Genomic DNA, 19984 nt, shown 5'->3' with positions numbered 1-19984 from the left:
GATTGTATTGTTTTGAATATGGTGTTTATTTTATATTTGTTTCTCCATATAATTTTAATAAAGCATAAAAAAAGGCGTTTTGGAGTATATAAGTTAGTACTCTTGCCCCACAAACATAAAAAATGGGCTTATCAGGGAATATCCCTATACAGTGGGACTGTACTTTCTTTGCTTACACTAGTAAGGAGCCTGACATTTCAGGAGCCAATTCACAAAGGCATATAAGAGTACGTAAAAGCGTCCTCCTGTAGTACTGTTTCCCGTACTCATAAATGCTTTCATGGTAATGCACATACAAAACAGACTGTTTCCACTATTCAGGCTGAAGGGGATAAAACAATTGCAATTCATTACTTTAAAAGGAACTTTATTTAACCCTAATGTAAATGTTCATTTGTTCTTGCATTAACCAAGGAGCCCATGACCAAGCTGAAAATGGTTTCACCGGTTTCACTGGAAGGAGACATAGGGTGGAAGCTAAGGAACATCTATACAGAGACACTGGGGGAACTTCAGAGGTATTTCACAGTTTCTTTCTTTTCTAATTGGACATTTGTGGAATTGTTTAGCTGATCCCAAGTGTTAGGAACTGGTAGCATGGTGCAGAGCGGGCAGGCCAAACTCCGGAGGAAATGTGTGAAGCATCCGCGCAGCACACACAGGCAACACACCAGGCACACTACAAAAAGAGACTCCACACCAGGTTGCATGAAAAATAACTTGTGTATTTATAAAAACACATTAGACTGCAAAACACAGGTGTGAACACGGCACCAACTGGCACCAGGTAGCCATATACAAAGGATTATTCACAGGCCAGGGCCAATCGGGCCGCTGCCAACATCATCACCAAGTACACAGATAAAATGAAAGTCCATAAGCAGTAAATGTATAACAGCCAGTAGTTACTGGCCAGACCATGCCCTTAGTAGAAATCATTGGCATAAACATCAACAATGTGCACCCTAGGTAAAAGCATTAGGCCCATCAGCACAACCATAGGTATGAACACATTTGTATAAATCACTTTAGCATGAGGCACAACTTGGAACATCAAAACCTGACATTATGCAACTTCATATGCATTAGGTATCAGTAGGCATGGAAACCACCACAGCATGAAGTGGGCATAAAACCGCATTAGCATAGGTATACATCATGAACATGGGGCACACTATGCATAATCATAGGCACAAAACATATGAGCATGGAGGGATAAACATATTTGCATAAATCACTTTAGGCATATACTAAGTAGGCCTTGGGCATAGAACCTCATGCAGGGCATCAGTAAGCAGGAAAACATTAGCATGGGTGTACATTACACAAACGCCACTTAGGCCCAGGATCAGCAGCGCCAACCTTTGGGAAAAAGATATTAGGCAGGATCACAGCACCTCCTAGGGCGCGAAAACACAACGTGCAGACCTACAGCCTTGTATTGGCATCAACCTCATTGGCAGTGGGCAAATAATGAAAACATCATAATATGACATTAGGCCTAGAAACCCCTTACGCATGACACTAGGCATGAAAACAGTAGGCATGAAAACCTCGTTAGGCATAAAAGCATTAGACATGAATTACATTTGTAGGAGGCATCATCAGTAGCATACAGGCCGCAGTAGGCCTGCCAATTATACTCTGCACCAATCATAGGGTTTAAACAAATTATCATGTGGCACCTCTTTTGCAGGAACACAATAGGCCTAAAATCAGCACTGCAAACTGGAGGGAAAAACATTAGGTATCATCCTAGGTACAAATGCATTATGCAACAATATTATGCAATAAATCATATGGGGCAATAGGCCTCGCCAGCATAAACACAGTTCTCCCCAATCGGGGGCACAACACTCTGAAACTGGCCCCTCTCCGGGGCTCAAATGCCCTATGTCCCGCAAAGTCAGGGCTGGCTGCAAAAACAGCAAGAGCAAAGTGCGCAAAGCGCTGGGGCAGGGCAGGAGTGTCTCTCACTCCTCTCTCTCTTCTCCTGAGGAGTATAGTGCCCCCAAATACGTTGCAGCTGCCTGCGCACTTGCAGGGCAGCTGGGAGTCTGGCCAAAAAACAAGCACTGGCACCACTGCGCAGTTGGGAGCCCAACTCTGGGACCCCTGAAATTCACAGTGCTCCCCAAGGTTGCAGCTGCCCACTGTCAGACGGGGCTGCTATAAGGTCAGCACGGGTACCATGGTGCCCTCAGAGCAGCACCGGGGGGAGGCGAGCACCGACAATGTGCCCCGACACCACCCCCACCAAGCTGGGACTGAGCCCTACTCACCAGGCACTCTGGAGTCCTTACGCAATCTCTGGGCACCGGCACTGTGCCCCCATAGGCCCCTACCTGCTGGCAGGCGATTGGGGCAGCCGGAATGGAGCACACACTGCTCCCGCTTCTTTGGTGACTGCGGGGCTCTCTCTGGCAATAACGTGGGGAGTCCCACAGGCCTTCTCCTTGGGGGAGGGGGGGTTGAAATACAGCACACAGGAAAGTAGCGCCCACGTTCCTCACCTCCTTCTGGGGCTCAGCTGTAGTGCTCATGAGGTGCTAGAGTCCTCCCAAGTCCAGGGTCCCCCAGAATAAAGGAGCGCTCTGGCAGCACAGCGCTGCAGGTGTCAGCTCCTCACCTCCTTGAAGTACAGGCCATCAAAGATAGCGCTTTGACAGCACAGCACTGTATTGACAAAACCCAGCTCTCCCTGGCAGCACGCGCAGCAGGTCCCATGCACCTTCTTCTTCTGGGCAGGTGCTGAAGGCAGCGCTCACCAGGCGCTAGAGAGGCCCAACAGCTCCAGGGACAACAGACAGTGCTCCTCTTCTCTGGCAATGTAGACAATAGTGCCCACGAGGCGCTAAGAAGCAGGAAAGTCCTTGGGGGCTGGGATAGCGCTGCAGCCCTCACAAGGCACTAGACAGCAGGAGGAGCCCAGTCATTTGAAATGTAGCGCTCACAAGGCGCTAGGGGTCAGGAGACAGTTAATGCAGTTCAAGATCAGCAAGCAGCAGGGTAGCTCACCCAAAAAATGAAGCAGCAGTTCCTAGGAACAGTCACCCTCCGTTACAATGGCAATCCTGCTAGCACAGCAGTCTCCACTCCAGCAGAGTCTCTCAGTGGCCCTTTGGACAGCAGAGGGGTACAGATGGGGACAGGGGCCAGCACACAGGCCCTTGCGGCGGTACCTCCTGGCAGAGTGTCCCCTCTCAGTCAAGTCCACCCTCAGTCTGAGCACATGGCATCTCTACTGCTCTACATATACACCCCTCCTCCCACCTACCAGAAAGGACTGGAAGCTTCTAGAAGGTCCCTGGCAGTTCCAGCCTCAAATGTCACTGTGGGGGAAGTGTAGAGCACCTTGTCACTTCAAACACTAGACCGCCAACCCACCTCAGGCAGGCGGCACAAGCAGATAGAAATGGCGTCCATTTTAAAAGTGACATTTTACAAAGGTGAACTTCTACAATGGTGGAAATAAAGGTGCATGCACCAGTGCACAAAATTTATTATTTTCAGTTCAGACACACCATCTCAGTAAAAAGGCTAGGGGAAAAAGTGAAAAATTTTAGGACCATAAGGGCCAAGTCCAACACCAAGCAGGGTGGTTTGATGCATTTATTTGTAAATCTACTATTGCACTCCTTACTTCTTCATTATTGCTTTGTTGCAGAGTTGGACACGCCCAACCTGGGTCCCCGAGCACTGCATAGATTATTGGGATACATACAAATTGTCCGAACATTTACTAAATATGTCAGTTGGTTGTCACAATAAAACCAATTTGGGTTACCAAGTTAACCTTGTGGGGGGGGGCATTACAAAGAGATGGCAGTAACTGCTGACAATGCTGTCAGTGCTGAAGAGTGGGAGGACGAGCTCACTGTTGGCCAACAGGGATACAGTGAATATGATGATATTACGCTTGCACCTTATGGTCATTTTGTGAACAAGTGAATTCTTGGCACATAAGGGAAGACAATTTAGGTTCCAGAAAATGAGATCTGATTTCTTGTCACCTGTTACTAGTCAGGTTATACTGCTCTTTTGCGTTAGATTTACCTAAGAGAGTTTATTGATATTCATGTCTGGGCAGGGGCAGTGCTTTAAGTCCTGTGCTGTATTTGAAAGCGCACAAGAAGATCTTGACTTGTGCTTTAAGCACAGTTGATGGCGGAGATGGTTTTTGTAATGCTTTTTTCTTAGTCTGCGGATACTCTGTATTGTGATTCCTGGTCACTTGGCTTCTTTCATTGTCTTCATGGATAAGTAGAAAAGGCAAGGATGCCTTGTGATTCAGAATCATATGCAACCATCATACATTCTTGGGGTCTTTCATCATCAGACCTTGACCTAGAGCAAGAGGAAGAAATGGAGAAAGAAGGAGGAAGAGAAACATAGGAACACATTGACAAAGTGAGAAAGCAATGTTGCATATGTACTGTACCTTTGTACAGTAGTACATTGATACTTGATGGAAATTAAAACTTAATGTAGGGATATTGAACTTGTGTTTACTAAAAATGAAAAAAGTGGTATGTAGGTAGATACTTTATATCTGCACTCCCTAACTTGAGCTTGAAACACTTGAATCTGGAAAAAAAGTGTGGTGGTTTGAATCACATTTTTACAGATATTTTCCAGATCGTTGATGTGCATCCAATGTCTAAGGCCCCCGAAAGAGTTTGGGTTAGTTCTCCTTCAGATGTCATTTTTAGGTTGCTCTTCATACACAACCTATGTGCAAAGTGTTGGGTCTCAGAGTTCCTTGCAATGGAGCTGGCTCCAAGCAGGAGTATCCAAAACGAGGAACAAAATTAAGTGTATGATCTCTGCAGGCTGGCTGGCAGAGATATCGAGGTGCAGATTACTTAACTTTGAATTCTCCCCAGGCGCCAGCCTGGATCCGGACATTTTTCAGCAGTACCTCTGTGCACAGGGGGACAGCATTGTACGGCTCCGTGATGACATTGACTCTACTCATGGCGTCAGTGAAGCCATATAAATCCCGTCCACCCTCCAGATACAGGAATGCACACTGTCTGGCGGAAGGTAATCTTTTCTTCTATCTTGTCTCCTGCTAAAACAGGGGCATTTAAAATGGATTCCCTTGGCACCATTACTCAGACAACACATGGAGGCATACTGCTATACATGGGAAACACATGCACTGTATTCAAACACACTCTCTTGACAAGCACATTGGATGCTGGCACCATGTTTAGTTTAAAAAAAATCTTTTAATTGAGTTTTTAACGATTTTAACATCGCACCACTGTAATACTGTATCTCCACCTCACTCCCCACACCCCTTTGCTCAACCTCCTATTTCGTTCCAGAACTCTGTGATGTAGACCCTCTTTAATTCTGCCTTAACCAATTCTTTTGGCCCTTAGATTCGATTATGTCCTGCACCACTGCACATTCTCCCCCCCCCGAAATTCTAAAGGTTGGCCAGATCAGGGTAGTTGGTGTTGCACTTTCTACTGTCCCCAAATTCAGTCATACCTCTGTGGGCACCCTCTCGGCTAATACACTGCTACTTCAGCTAGAGAACAATAGTCCATCCCCCATAGCCACTTTAAGAATGGGGGAGTCTCTAGATCTCCAATGACCACTATGTCTCTCTTAGCTAAAACGCAGCCGATCCCAACAAATAATTTATGTCTTCTGTTTGCTTCCCATCCCAGGAATACTCTCATGATTGCCAATTTGGGGTCCCATTGTTTCAAAAATCTGCATGCCCTCTTTAGATTGCTGAAAACCAAATCCCAGTACCCCTGAATCAACCGGCACTCCCATACCACATGCTTAAAGGTATCCCTGACCTGGCCACAATGGAGACAATGGGGTCTGCTACCCCTCCCCATCCTCCACAACCGTTAAGGGGCGTAATAACTCCTGTGAAAGTATCTAACCTGGACTAATTCCAGGCGGGCCTGTATTACCAGTTCTTGGGCTGCCATTTTTGCCTCAGCTCATTCATCGTCGTCCAAGGGCCCCAGTTCAGATTCCCTCCTTTCCCGCCATTAGTTAAGCGGGTCCCTGACATTTACCACCAGTGTTCTATATGATCTGTATATGCCCTTTCTACCAATAGCAGACATTGTGGTCAGATTTCTAATAGGCTATACTTGTGGTGCGCCGTTATGCGAGCACTGTGCCGATCCAATGCATGTTGAAGCTGTAAGTGAAGGAAGGACTGGGTCTGTGTAAATCGTACTCAGCTGTGAGTTGGTCGTAGGACATCATGTGATGTGTCTGCATGATGTCTCGTAATTTAAAGATCCCCAATTTAGCCCAGTTCCTGAAGCCCCAAGGTCCTGCCGTTTCAGATAGCCATATACCCATTCACAATGGCATCTTCTTGGTTGGCACACTCCACCATCTTATCCACTGTAGAGCCTCTTTCCAGCTAATCACGGGAAGGGCGATAATGTCAAGAAGAGCGGGAGGGAGGAGTTTCCCATACAGCGCATATTATGGTGCCTGCCCTATTAAGAGAGTCAGCTGAAGCCTCGTAGCTGGGTTTCCTGGTCCCCAAAGATCCAATAATTAACCGTAAGTAGTTGGGCTGTCCAGTAATACAGTCTGATGTCTACTGCCCCTAGTCTGTAGTCATAAGGGCAGTGTACTTTTTATGGGAGATACTGCAAGTGAATCCTCCCCACACATAGCTATTGATGGTGGCTTGTTGGGTAGTAAATCAATGAATAGGTATTTTGTGTGGGTAGTGTTGCACAAAACACAACAGCTGTGACAGGGCCATCATTTTGAAGAGGGCTATGCACCCCATCATGTTCAGGAGGAGCGTGTTCCATATCACCATATGTCCCTGGATTTTTTGCGTGTCAAGTAGGTGATATTGCTATCCCAGCAGTCTTTAGAGTCTCTCGATATATACATGCCCAAGTATTTAAATGCTCGGTTTGTGAGCCGGATCACCGTAGAGCCTGGAGACAGCTCCAGAGGATTGCCCACCACCGGAAATATGGCCGATCTCTTCCAGTTCACCCTCTGGTCGTGGGATCAATTGGTTCAGGCACTGGATATAAAGAGGGACTTCATCCGCATACAAAAAGATGCAGTCCTTAAAATCACCGCCCCACCTTAGGCCCCACACCTGATCCTCCCTCCTGTGCCATTCGGCCAGTGATTCTATTGCAACAACAAATAGGAGAGGGGTTAGTGGACGACCCTGATGGGTGCCTCTGCCTATCCAGAACTGCTGTGAATTCATTTTGTTCACTCTCACCCTAGCCCACAGCTCCATGTATAGCAGCTTCACATATTGAAGAAGTTTATGGCCAAACTTCATCCATACCAGTATAGCGTTGAAGTAGGGCCTTCACAAAGTCCAATTGCACTGTTTGGTCAGATACAGAACGTATATGGGCCAAGGCCATGTTTAGCCTCCTGAGACAATCCCAGATGCCCCTGGTTGACATAAAGCCATTTTGATCGCAATGCACTAGGGATTGCACCTATTTGAGTAACCTGGTTGCTAAGGCCTTCACACCTATTATGGCTTCAATATTGATTAGGGAGATTGATCTGTAAGATGCAACTTCTATGGACAGCCTGCCTGGTTAAGGTAGTATGACCCCTGAGGCACCTTGGATATCATATGGAAGTATCTCAGCTGACCCTGTGGCTTCAGTCATTATGATGAGGTGGAGAAGTAGTGTGGTGCAAACCTTTTCAGGAATTCTGTAGGAAATCCATTTGGGATGGGCGCCTTCCTCGACTGCATCTTCTGAGGGCTGCGAGTAACTCCCCCTCTGCCAGGGGAATCCAAGTCTGCCATCACACCATTGGAAAATTGCTAGACGACCAGCTCCACTGCTATGGGATTTTGTTATTCTGCCCTGCCCAGCGGGTTCGAATAGTAAAGTTTCTCATAATAGAATGCTAATGTTATCAGTGATTGCCTCAGTATCGTGGGTGACTTCCCAGTCAGGCCCACGCATCCGTGGGACAATGCTGTCTGCCAGAGAATGGGTCACAAGCCAGTGTAGCAGTTTTCCCATCTTGTCCCTGAATTTGTACACTCTGTTTTGAGAATCTGACATTACTACCCCGGCTCAAGACATTAGTTTCTGCTTAAGGGCACTGCTAATTGCTTCCAGACAACTAAGTGTTTCATCGTCCCCAATTTGGGTTAGGTGATATTCCAGTTCCCCAATCTGCCTTTCTAGGGCCATGATTTCTTCTTCCCTTTCCTTTCTCCTCCTAGCAGTGTATGCTATTATGTCCCCCGAAGAACTGCTTTTATTGCCTTCCACAATGTAATTGGGTACCACAATGTAATTGGGTAGACCTCTTGGGTGGATTCTTCTTTAAATAAGAGATCTGTCTTATTCTTGATGTGTTCCTAAAACATAACATCCTTCAACCATCCTGCTGGAGGCTCCAGTGCCTGTTAGACCTATGTCTCCCCAACCCCATTGACAATTCAATCAGTGTTTGAATTGTAGCTCCCGATGTCTTCTGGAGTCCAGCAGCTGGAAGGAAAAAGTAGTCTAGTCTTGGATGTGAACTGTGGGAGTGGGGTAGTATGTAAACTCATGCGCTGTTGTGGTCTTCGCTCTCCACAGATCGCAGAGTTCCAGGGGCTCTGCCCATGGTGCAAGAGTTGAGCGTCACTGCTCACTGGCCCCTCCTTTCACATCAAGTTGTAGGTACATATAATTTTTTAAATTGTCCCCATATGATAAGGTTGCCCTCTGGGGCTAAGGTGATTACTGTGGTCAGGTCTGTCATTGTGGTCACCAGCAGATTCGGTGGGAAATACACAGATACCACTGCCCATGGAATGCTAAACAGGAAGCCCATAGCCACCACATATCTATCTATGGCATCTGTGACCACCAGAGGGAGGGTTTTGTGTAACAAAATTACAACCCCTCTGGATCCCCTAGTGAATCTTGCATGGTATACCCTATTAAAGTCATAGATAGTCAAAAAGGCGCAACTATTCCCAAGCAAAAGTGTCTCCTGCAAAAATAGAACTGCCGGGGCAGCTTGTGGGCTCCTCAGATAATTGTTATGTATTTTATTTTAACCAGCAACCCATTGACATTCTAGGACATTATCTTATTTTGGGTGATGGTGGTGTCAGAGGTCATGGTTCATTGAGTGTGTGGGAATTGTTTTCAATATTAGGTGCAGTTTGTCGATCAAAATAACCCAAAGGTACCCAACTGCCACCACAACAGCCTCCACACAACACTTCTTAAGTGGAAGCGCCTGTCACCTCCAAAACAAGCAAAACCAATAGAAGCAACAAACAATGCAATGTAAAACTATTGAAATGAAATAGTCACCATAGTCTTATGTGGTGGATACCGCTACACCACGCACCAGCCCCACATTCCAGAATCAATGTACCCCGTCGGCGGCTACGAATGAAAGTAAACTTGCAACATTACATGGTGGAAAGGAAGGAAGGGAATTAAACCTTCTCCTCCATGCTGATGAATGATGTCACATCAGCCCCTAGAAGGTCATCCAAGCTCCCCAAGAATGATGCCCCAAGCATGTCCTTCTTTTGTAGGCTGAGTTGGCCTCTTCTCAGTCTGCTGCGTTTACACCTGCTTGTGATCCTCCTCGAGCTGGACAGGAAATGTAATTGCCTTCATTGTTGGTTTGGGCAATTGTTTTCTCTCTTCTCCCCAGCCCCAGGCCTCCTCTGGGCTCTCAAAGAAAATGGTTCTCCCCGATATATTACTTTCAGTTTGACAGGTACATCAAAATATATTGTATGTCCATAGGCATAGTTTCCTCCTTGCCTCTAGGAAAGATTTATAAAGGAGCTGCACTGTAGCTGTGTAATCAGGGAAGAGCAAAACACTGGAGTAGGTGCTACAGATGTCTGGCTGTCTGTGTGCCAGTCACAGGATAGAGTCCCTGTCCAAAACGTTCAACACCCTGATGATGATAAATCTAAGCGGTACCCCTGTTGGAGGCCTCGGGGCTAGCGCCCTGTGTGCCCTTTCTGTAACAAAGCAGGGAATACCTCACCATCCAGTATCCAGTTTCTGAACCAATCCATGAGTAATTTCTCTGGGCTCCAGCAGGCCCACCAGCCGCAAGTTGATTCTGTGTGACTGGCCTTTCGTGTCATCCACTCTGTGTTTCAGCATTGATAACAGGTCTCTCAACTCCCTCCTTACTCGTGGTGACCCCCACATCTTTAAAGGACAAAATTCGTCCCTCTGCCTCGGTGGTGTGATCAGATAGATTACCTAGGTCTTGGCAGAGGAGAGATACTTCCCCTCCTACCCCTCCGATCTTCTCAATTAGGTCTTTGTGCGAGTGCTTAATGGCCTGGAGTAATATGGCTGGCAAAACTGTGTCCTCTTGATTCTGAGAGTGAGGTGGGGTGTGTGGTGATGGGACCTGCGTTCCTTACCCCAGAGGCTCCGCTTTCTCCTTCACCATCTCAGCTGGGCAGAGGCTTTCTCCTGGGGTATAATCTTAGGGACCCGCATGTCTGGTACCAGGGGAGTCGCAGGAAACAGGAGTCTGGCCCTTAAGGGAGGTCTTAGGTGTCCCTCTCAGGCAGCGCAGTGATCAAGTGAGGAGTATGGCTGGGTATGTGTGACCATCTCCTAAGAGGGAAGCTGTGTGCCCTTCTCCTACCTATGGCACGAGACATCTTGTGAGGGTTTCAGCGCACCCAGGCCACAATCCAAATCCTGGCTGCTCCTGGAGCCCAGCCTGTCTCCACTGGCCTTGGGCCGACCGTTCAGCCGTCTCTGGCCCAGTCAGCCACCTCGAAGTGAAAGAGAATCTCTGCCACTGTGCTTTTTTCTCTCCCTTACTGTGCCCCAAATGTCAATGTGGTTGTAGAAATGGGTCACTATTGTAGGCTTGCATCTCCCATGTCTGCCGCAAACAGGCCTGTCACCTGGCAGGCCGTCTTTATGCCTTAATCTTTCCTCTCTTCCCTGGCTCCCTGGTTGGACACAAAAGGCTAAAGGTGGCAATCGCCACACGGATTTTTATGGCCGAGAGTGGTAACACCAGAATCTACTCGCTGGGGCTGCTGTTATAGTCTTGGCCAGGCGTGGTGCCCAGCCCGTCTGCACCGCTCTGAGATGCCCACTTGACTGTTACAGGCCGATGTGGTTACCTGGAATCGGAAGGGGTTCCCGGCCACACCTCGGCCGCATGGCTATCTACTTACACATGCCTGTGGTGTCGGGCCTCAGGCCCACATGACGTGAGTAACTGAGAAGAACACTAGGAGATTCGGTGCAGTAACTGGCCACGAGCACGTGCACCCTGGCCCTTTTATTGATGGGGCCACGTCACTCGTGGCACCCGTGATGGATGGGTGTGGGGGTGCAGTGTGTCCAGCCCTCGAGGGTGTGGCTGGGATTGCCGCTTCCTGCGGAACACTAGAATGTGTCCCGCAGGACACTACAATGCCCAGGAGTCGGTGCGGAACCAGGGGGGGTGGGGTTCACTGCCGTGGATTTGCAGCTCAGGGTGATGTTTGCAGCCGGTAGTCCCATCTCCGGGTAGATCTTGCAAAGCACCTAGGTCATTGCAGGCCGAAGCAGTGGTCGAAGTGGGTGGGATCGGCAGGGCACAGCGTGCCCCAACTTTTTAAATTTCATAGAATCCATTCCCTTACTTTTATTTTAAAAATGTGTCCCAGGACATCAGTAATAGCTAAGGCCTATAGATAGGCCTGGCTGTTCTTGGCTATTCGGGAGCGGGGCGGAATGGGCAGAGAAGGAAAAGGACTCTGTCTTTTCCTTCTTGCCCAGAGAAGACTAAGGCAGTGTCCACTTCTCCTGCTCTGCCACTGGCCGATGCCCCCCCTCTCTCTCTCTCCCTTTCTTCCTCTTATTCCCTCTCTTTCTGTCTATGTCTCACTCCTCCTCACTTGCGGAAAACCATAACTCCAAGAAACGACTCTTACCCTCTCTTTCCTCTTCTTTCGTTCATTTGTTCCCCTGTGAAATGGATCCAAAAAAGAAAGAAACACTTTTACTGGAAATGCCGTCTATTTCTGACATTTTTCTATTCTAAAGTGCAGCCGCGGGACGGTTCAAAATATGAACAATAACTAAATGAGGCAAGATAGACTGGTCGCTTTCATTTTCTCGTCTTTCTTTGAACAGCATTGTTTTCCCAGGGTGGGGACGTGCACCATTCCTGGAGGTACTGCAATACCTGGTTGATACATGGAGTGGAAAACACTTAATGTGATCCTTATAAGCTGTTTTCCTCATTGTAGTTTATTAAATGTGTACCGCGGCTCTGTGTACTACTGCTTACGTTTTTTTTATTAGGATATAAGCAATGGACATTGAAACGGGTCCCTTCTGGGCCCTGTAGTCAAGTCATGTCCTTAACTTTTTAGGTAAAAATATGAATTGATTTCTGAATAATGAGTGTAAAAGCGTTATGGTAACCATGTTGTTACTGCTTACATTTCACATGCTTTATGTAATCGTGTATTCCCTATGAGTGTTAACTTTTTACAGAATTATGTTACTTTATGTTTTTTCAGGCAGCATATTGCTCTAGTTATAGGGTGTGGTGCATCGGCCAGAGCTGCCGACACTCAAGCTAGGGGAATCCAGGTTGTAGTCTCGGTGTGGGCTCAACATCCTGTGATTCTGTGCAAATCACTTAATCTCCCTGTGCCCAAGGACAGCACCTGATTACCCTCACAGGTGATAAGTGCGCTGTATAAATCTACTCATTTACAAATATACTCTTGTATTGTGCATAATTGAATTGAGTAGCATCCAGGTGTTTATAGCGGGCTATAATTAGGTGGTAGCTGAAGGCAGTGCAAGTTTCTCTCACTGGGGCAGTATAATGTTCAGTGGGGGAAAGGATGTGGCATCATGGCCAGAGATACCAAATTTGGAACTGGGGAACCAGGTTCAGCCTTCCTGTTACCAGCCCACGAGACCACTCCTCTGAGGGAGCACAGTCCTGTGCTAGACCTTAAAAGGCCCTGTTAGACCTTTGACTCCCTGGTGTCTTCCCACCAGCAGGTGGACCCTAGTTGTGGCAATTGTGGGATAACTTTGAAGGCCTTTCCACCACAATCCATACTGAAGTTCACCTTCAGTCTTGCAGGCGGGCCTACGAAGCAGTACACCCTAGAGTGACAGTGACTCTGTCACTGGGTTACAGGACCCTTGAGGCCAGTCCACCTCACCGATTGGTACCACCATTGGCCTTGTTTCAGCAGTAGTAGCGCAACTCACCAGGGATCGGCAATGCAGGATGTGCACACACACCAAACTAAACTTGCAAACTTCATGGTCTCTCTGCTTCATGCACAAGCACTTTTAACATGTGCTGCCTGCTTTGGGGCCACTGGAATTATGCAGCAATGGAGGACAAAATATTGTTGCAGTGCTGATTAAATTATGAAGCAAAAAAAGGCTGCAACGTAATGCAGTACGTTTTCTGACACTTTATAATTTTGACATTTTTACACATTAAGAAGATAGAGAATAGAGATAGAGAAGCACAGGTAGTGCTTGGAACCAGACACGTTAACGTTCCTTGTGCTCGGTGAATTGCGCCTTGAAATTTGCTTTTTAAACCTAACTCCTAAACGGGTATTTTAAATTGTGTTTGTGCTGTTCAACTTTTAATTGGTGTTTTTCACTGTTTGGGGCATTACGGGCTGAACCTACCTACCTGCTATATGCTGATCTCCTCTCCCCGGTCCACCGCAGTTGCAGAGTGCTGATTGAGTGGAGGGAGTGCTGGTAGACGGCTACAGCTTCCCCGGAATATCTATTTCCGCTGGGACACTTTACGCCGCCTTTTTGGAGACACGCTCTAGTTGTGCACTGGCTCAGCGACCGCAGCTTGAAAACCAGCTGATGGCGCCGACACGCGGCATAGAGACAGGTTGTGCTTGCAACCAGACACGCTTACGGTCTTTGTGCTTGGTGTATTGCGCATTGAAATTTGCATTTTAAACCTAACTCCTAAACGGACATTTTAGTTTGCGTTTGTGCTGTTCAACTTTTAATCTGTGTTTTTTACTGTTTGGGGGCATTACGGGCTGAACCTACCTACCTGCTGTAATGCCGATCTCTTCTCCCCGGTCCACCGCAGCTGCAGAGTGCTAATTGAGTGGAGGGAGTGCTGGTAGACGGCTACAGCTTCCCAGGAATATCTATTTCCGCTAGAATACTTTACGCCGCCATTTTGGAGACACGCTCTAGTTGTGCACTGGCTCAGCGACCACAGCTTGAAAACCAGCTGATGGCGGTAACGCGCAGCGAACGCGCGCAGCCGGGACTTGGGGCCAGAACCCCTGGTCCTTTATTGATTTAATCGGCAACAGATTTAAGGACCTTCGCCATAAGTGAATATACCTTAAATGCCAATGTTATGGATAACATACAGGTAGATGATCTATTGAGGAGCAATAAGGCTGAGGTAATATGGAGGTCTCCACTCATACCTGTCCAGGAAATTGCTCCTTCTCGCCCAGCATTAGGCCTGTAGGTAGCAGTCCTCAACACAAGCTCTCTACAGAAGCACCATCTTGAGGTTTTTCCCTACTTCAAGATAGTGATATAGACATTCTGGCCCTTACGGAAACCTGGTTAGGGGATCTGTCAGCCCCAGACATCATTCCAGCACACCCAGTGGACTTCGATGCATTCTGGCAAAATAGACCTGTGGACACTAGAGGAGGGGGAGTGGCTATCTTCTTTAAAAAAAAGTTTAATGGTTAGTAAGATAACGGCAGAAAACTGTGATAATGCAGACATTTTAGGGGATAAAATCTCATTTAAATCATCCTGCATTTTACTTATGGTAGTTTACCGCCCCCGCACACTACCCCTAGTTTTAATGATCTTTTTCTGGAGCTTATTACTGATTTATGCTCTAGATGCAAACGCTTTTTAGTAGTTGGCGATTTTAATTATCATTGGGATAAAGTGAGAGAGTCAGCAGCTGCCCAATTTGAGACTACTATGCTCTCAATGGACCTTCACCAACTGGGGAATAGCCCCACCCATGAAAAGGGTCATACTCTGGACCTCATCTGGACATCACAGCCTTGGGCAGACATAACAGACATTAGCCCCTGTGCCTGCTTCGATCACTCGATACTTAGATGTTGGGTCCCGAGTGACTGTCAGCCAATGCAGTCTCCACCTGTGTGGAGAAAGGTGAAAAACTGGAGAAATATTGAGGCAGATTGTTTAACAGCCACTCTGCACTCCACCCCGCCCCCAAAGACTAAGATAGCGAATATTGATCATGAGAGTAAAGTTTTGATGACTAATTTATGTAAAGCCATAGATATAGTAGCGCCAGAACGGAAGGAAAAAGTCAGAGACAAAGGGAAAGGGGCCCCATAGTTTAATGAACCATTGAGGGGAAAAAACAATATCTCCACCAAGCAGAGAGGAGGTGGCGAAAAAGCTATGATCCAGCAGAACTGAAGGCCTACTGTTAGACCTGGCATCTTTGGCGTGGTTTCCCCTGACTTTTTGCCTTTACCTCTTGTATTTTTGAGGCTGGGCTGGATTTCGTTTTTGCTGGTTTAGATGCTTTGGGCACTTGCCACTGCTGATCAGTCTCAAAGTGCAAATACTCCCTAGATAAATTGTTATTGTGATTGGTTATCCCTGATTAGCATATTTGTGTTACCAGTTGGTCTCTAGTAAAGGGCACTTAGTGTGCCAGTGCTGGTGATTCAAATGCTACTAGTGGGCCTGCAGCACTGATTATGCCACCCACAGGAGTAGCCCTAAAATGGTGTCTCAGGCCTGTGTGGGGAACGGGGACGGTAGAAAGAGAATCGTCACGAGTTGAAGCAGGTCTGTAACTCTTTTTATTCGGTTTAACAACACCGAGATAAGTTCAAGGATAATAAGGACAGTCTCTTGGGAAACAAACAATGCACGAGGGTCCTCTCCTTTGGGGAAGGGTCCGGGTCTTCGGTTCCGGTCTTGAGGAAGCGGGAGTTGACCACAGGGCTGGAGTGCACTCGGAGAAAAAGGAAAGAAAAACAGCCACGTTAGGGGCTGGGCTCGACATATACAAATGTGGGAGGAGGGTAGGGTAGTGAGGGTTCACCAGGTTACCAACACCAAACCTATCAGTCAGGGAGTGTAGGCGGCCGACAAGATACGACGGTAGTGACCACCCTCAGACTACCCCGTCCCACCCCGTGATTTGAACAACCCTTGAAAACGCCCCCGTACCTTGTGGAGCCACACTTCTCCCCTGGAAGTGTGGCGGGGCGGCTCGTAGTATCGTTGGCCTCCTGGCTTGTCGTCACTCAGTTTCAGGGGTCCCAGCAGCGGTTCCACGACAGCGGCTCCGTCTTCCTCCGTGGCGTCCTCCTCGGGTTCCGACTGGCGTTCCGAAGGTTTCGCGCCGGCAATCCAGAACGGAGCTTCCTTAAACGCCCCCGCCTCCTCCGGTTGGTCAGTATCGGGTGACGTCGTTTGACCTGATTGGGCGAGTGCAGGTGGACATGCCCCTAGCGTCACAGGGTCCGGATACAGAGGTACACTTCCCTGAGGCAGAGCCGGGGAGATCCAGGAAACGTCCAAAGGATCCTGCGGACGGGGTGGAAAGGAAGAAGCATTAGCAAGGACACCCCGTCCGTCCGAGTCAGGGAGTTCATCTAAGTCAGGAAGCCCCGCTTCGTGACAGCCTGCCACCGCAGTGCCTGTGTGCAGTTGCTAACTGCCATGATGATCTGACCAGTGTCCACACTGGCCAGGCCTAACCCTTCCCTTTCTGTTCACATTGGACACCCCTATGGAAGGCCCTAGGTACCGTCCTGGGCAGGGTGAAGTGTATGTGAAAGGTAGAGCATGTACTAGTGTAGGTGACATGCTCTGGTAGTGAATTGCAGCCATTTTCGGTTTTCACTATTGAAAGGCTATCTTGCTCATAGGCTATAATGGGGAATGCTGTGTATAATGTTTACCTGCATATCTTCCCATAGGAGCAAGATAGGAAATTGAAGTTTGGTATCCCTGAACTCAGAATTTAATAACCCATCTTTTAGGAAGGATGGTTTTTAAATCCTGTGGTTGAGAACGACACTTTTAGAAAGTGGCTGTTCTCTTGTCTAACCTTTCTGTGTGCCTTTGCCTGTTTGTGAATTGTCTGTCTAGTTTGTTCGCGACAAAGGCTAGGGTGGCTCCAGGAGGCTGGCTGGGTTAGTCCGGGGCTGAATAGCTCCATCTGCATCTTCAGTGGTGGGAGGGGATAGCCCCTGGGCCTGAATAGGGCTGTGCCTGCCTTCCACAATGCTGGCTCCACCTTCTGCTGGGCGGCTGATGACCTTGCCCCTCCCTCTCAAAGGAAAGGAGGAGTTAGGTAAACAAAGTGCACCAGGACTGACCAGAGCGGGTTTGGACAAGGCAAGGGCCTCTCTGCCTTCAGAGAACAAAGGAAATATTGGTATAAAAAGGGATACCCAGACCCCAGAGCTTTAGATCATCCTGGAATCAAGAAGGAACCTCTGCCAAGGAGAAAGCTGGAAGACTGAAGAAGAAGGACCAACCTGCTGTAAGGCTGACATGCTGTGCTGCCAAGGGAAGGGGAAGGACTTTGCTGTTGCTGTGTCCCCTTGCTTGAAGAGATCTCCAAGGGCCTGAGGAGAGCTGGCCTCCTGTTAAGAAGTCCAAGGAACAAAAGGACTTCACCCCCAGCTTCCCCCCTGAACTCTGCTGTGTGAGTTCTGACCTGCCTGGAGTGCTTAATCCATTTGTGGGGCCTCTGGAGGTTGTTTCCTGCTGTTTGGGGAGCTGGAAAGAAGAAGATCTACAATTTTGCATGCATCGCTCGCTTGCGGAGCGCATCGTCAAAAGTGCGAGAGAATTCCCGCCACCATGAAAATCTTCGCAGCACCTGTTGCTGCTGCAAGAACCAATGCATTGTTCGCATGCGGAGCGCATCGCCCCTGTGCGGGAAGATTCCTGTTGTTGCGAGTATCGTCGCAGAGCCTGTCGTCGCTGTGAGAACCGAACCGTCACACCGCTTGCTTGCGGACCGCATCGAGTCGCTGCAAACATCGCCGTAGAGCCCAGCTCCACCATATATAGGGGCGGTGGCAGAAGAGGATCAACGCTGCGCCGCGCATCACCTCTGTAACAAAGATTGTCGCCGCCCCGAAGATCGGCGCATCGTGCCTGTGCGAGATGCTTCCTACCGGAGAACCTGCAACCCGGAATCCATACAAGGTATCGCATCACTCCCCATACAGATCAGATTCGTCGTAACACGCCCGCTGCGTGCAGCGGGGTTATCCCATCGCCTCCCCAGGGTCACAGGAGTGACGCATCACTTGTTTTTCGATGCTGCAGTTGCCACTAAGAACTTTTGTTGCATCTACAGGTACTTGGGCTAAAACTGACGCAACTGTGGATTATTTTGATGCAAACCCTAGAACTCTGTTAAAATCATATTCTTGAACTGTGTATGTTGGATTTTTATCATTTTGGTCTTGTGTAGTTTAGATAAAAATACTTTATTTTTCTAAACTGGTGTGGAGTCCATTTGTGGTGTTTTCACTGTGTTACTGTGAGTGTTGGTACAAATACTTTACACATTGCCTTTGATAATCCTGTCTGCTCGTTCCAAGCTACCAAGGGGGTGAGTAGGAGTTATCCAAAGAGTGTATCCCCCTTACCCTGACTAGAAGCAAGGGTCCCTATTTGGACATTGGTACCTCCCTCTGCCAACTAGAGACCCCCAGATCTAACACCTACAAAGCCCTTCTCACTTTCTATAAATCAGCTATTTTAATTAGGAAAGTGGAGTATTATGAAGGAAGAATTGCTGAGGCAGCCAACATACAGAAAGAGACCTTTGTAATTCTGAAAGAATTGAGCCAAAAGTGGAGAGGAAATCTACATCTGTATCTTTCGACTGCAATGTCTTTCAGACATTTTTTCTTCAGTAAGTCCAAGATACCATCTTAGAAATTGCTAACACCCCGACTAACCTCGGTTCCCCATCCAGATTCAGCCCCTGCCTTTCCCTGGTTGTCGTCTCACAAACTCCCCTAAATTTGACTCAGCCACCTTATCTCATTAATGAACCGTACTAAATCAGGCTCTCGGACAGACCACTGCCCTCCGAGGATTTTTGAAATGGCACTTCCAGGGTTGGAAAAACAGATCCTTGCGTTATTAAATAACTCTCTGGAAACTGGCTACTTACCAATCAACCTAAAAGAAGCCCGGGTTACCCCCCTGCTGACGAAACCAGGTGCAGATGTCTCTACTTAAACAAATTATAGACCCATTTCACAGCTCCCTTTTCTGGCTAAAGTATTAGAAGAACATGTACTATATACACTTTTGAGTTACTTGGAGGACCACCAGCTACTCCAAGCCAGACAGGCGGGCTTTAGAGCCCACCATAGTACTGTGCTAGTGATGATTCCATCCTTGACAAGCTCAGAGTTATGGCTGATAACAAACAGCCGAGTGCCCTGATCTTATTAGACCTATCAGCGGCATTCAATACGGTCAGCCATAACAAACTGCTGACTCGTCTAACCGACCTGGGCATTAGTGGGCTAGTACACCAAAGGCTAAAGTCATTTCTGTCTGACCAGACTCAGCGGGTCCAGTTGGATGAGCATACATCAGTTTTGGGCACTCTTGCCTGCGGTGTACCCCAGGGTTCCGCCTAGTCCCCACTTCTTTTTAATATTTACTTGTAACCCCAAATGGAGACCCTGGCTCCCATGGATTGTCATGTTTCAATTACGCTGATGACACCCAACTCCTTATCCGGATTAGCAACTCCTGTCAGGCCCAGGAGTCGGCCAAAAACTTGCTCAGATTCACAGTGAATTGGGTGACGGTCAATAGACTGAAAATAAACCTTGATAAGACTGGAGTGCTCGTAATTCCAACTAATAATAGCCCCTGGTGTGATCTTTTTGGCCACCGGAATTGGGTGCGGCCCCGGTACTAGTACCGGCTGTAAAAAGCCTGGGTCT

At 47.8% G+C, this 19984-nt stretch overlaps 1 protein-coding gene across 1 annotated transcript in view; it reads left to right on the top strand.

Moving 5' to 3' along the window:
* Positions 1-19984, top strand: part of LOC144822741 (uncharacterized) — a 2085503-nt gene that overhangs the window by 162824 nt on the left and 1902695 nt on the right. Inside the window, exon 14 of the mRNA XM_078680596.1 lies at positions 415-518. Coding sequence (XP_078536722.1) covers positions 415-518 — 104 coding nt within the window. The remainder of the gene's footprint in view (positions 1-414; positions 519-19984) is intronic.

Source organism: Lissotriton helveticus, chromosome 3_1 (genome assembly GCF_964261635.1).
Source record: "Lissotriton helveticus chromosome 3_1, aLisHel1.1, whole genome shotgun sequence".
Classification (NCBI taxonomy): domain Eukaryota; kingdom Metazoa; phylum Chordata; class Amphibia; order Caudata; family Salamandridae; genus Lissotriton; species Lissotriton helveticus.
The sequence above is the reverse complement of the archived record's forward strand: the minus strand, read 5'-3'. Positions and strand labels throughout refer to the sequence as shown.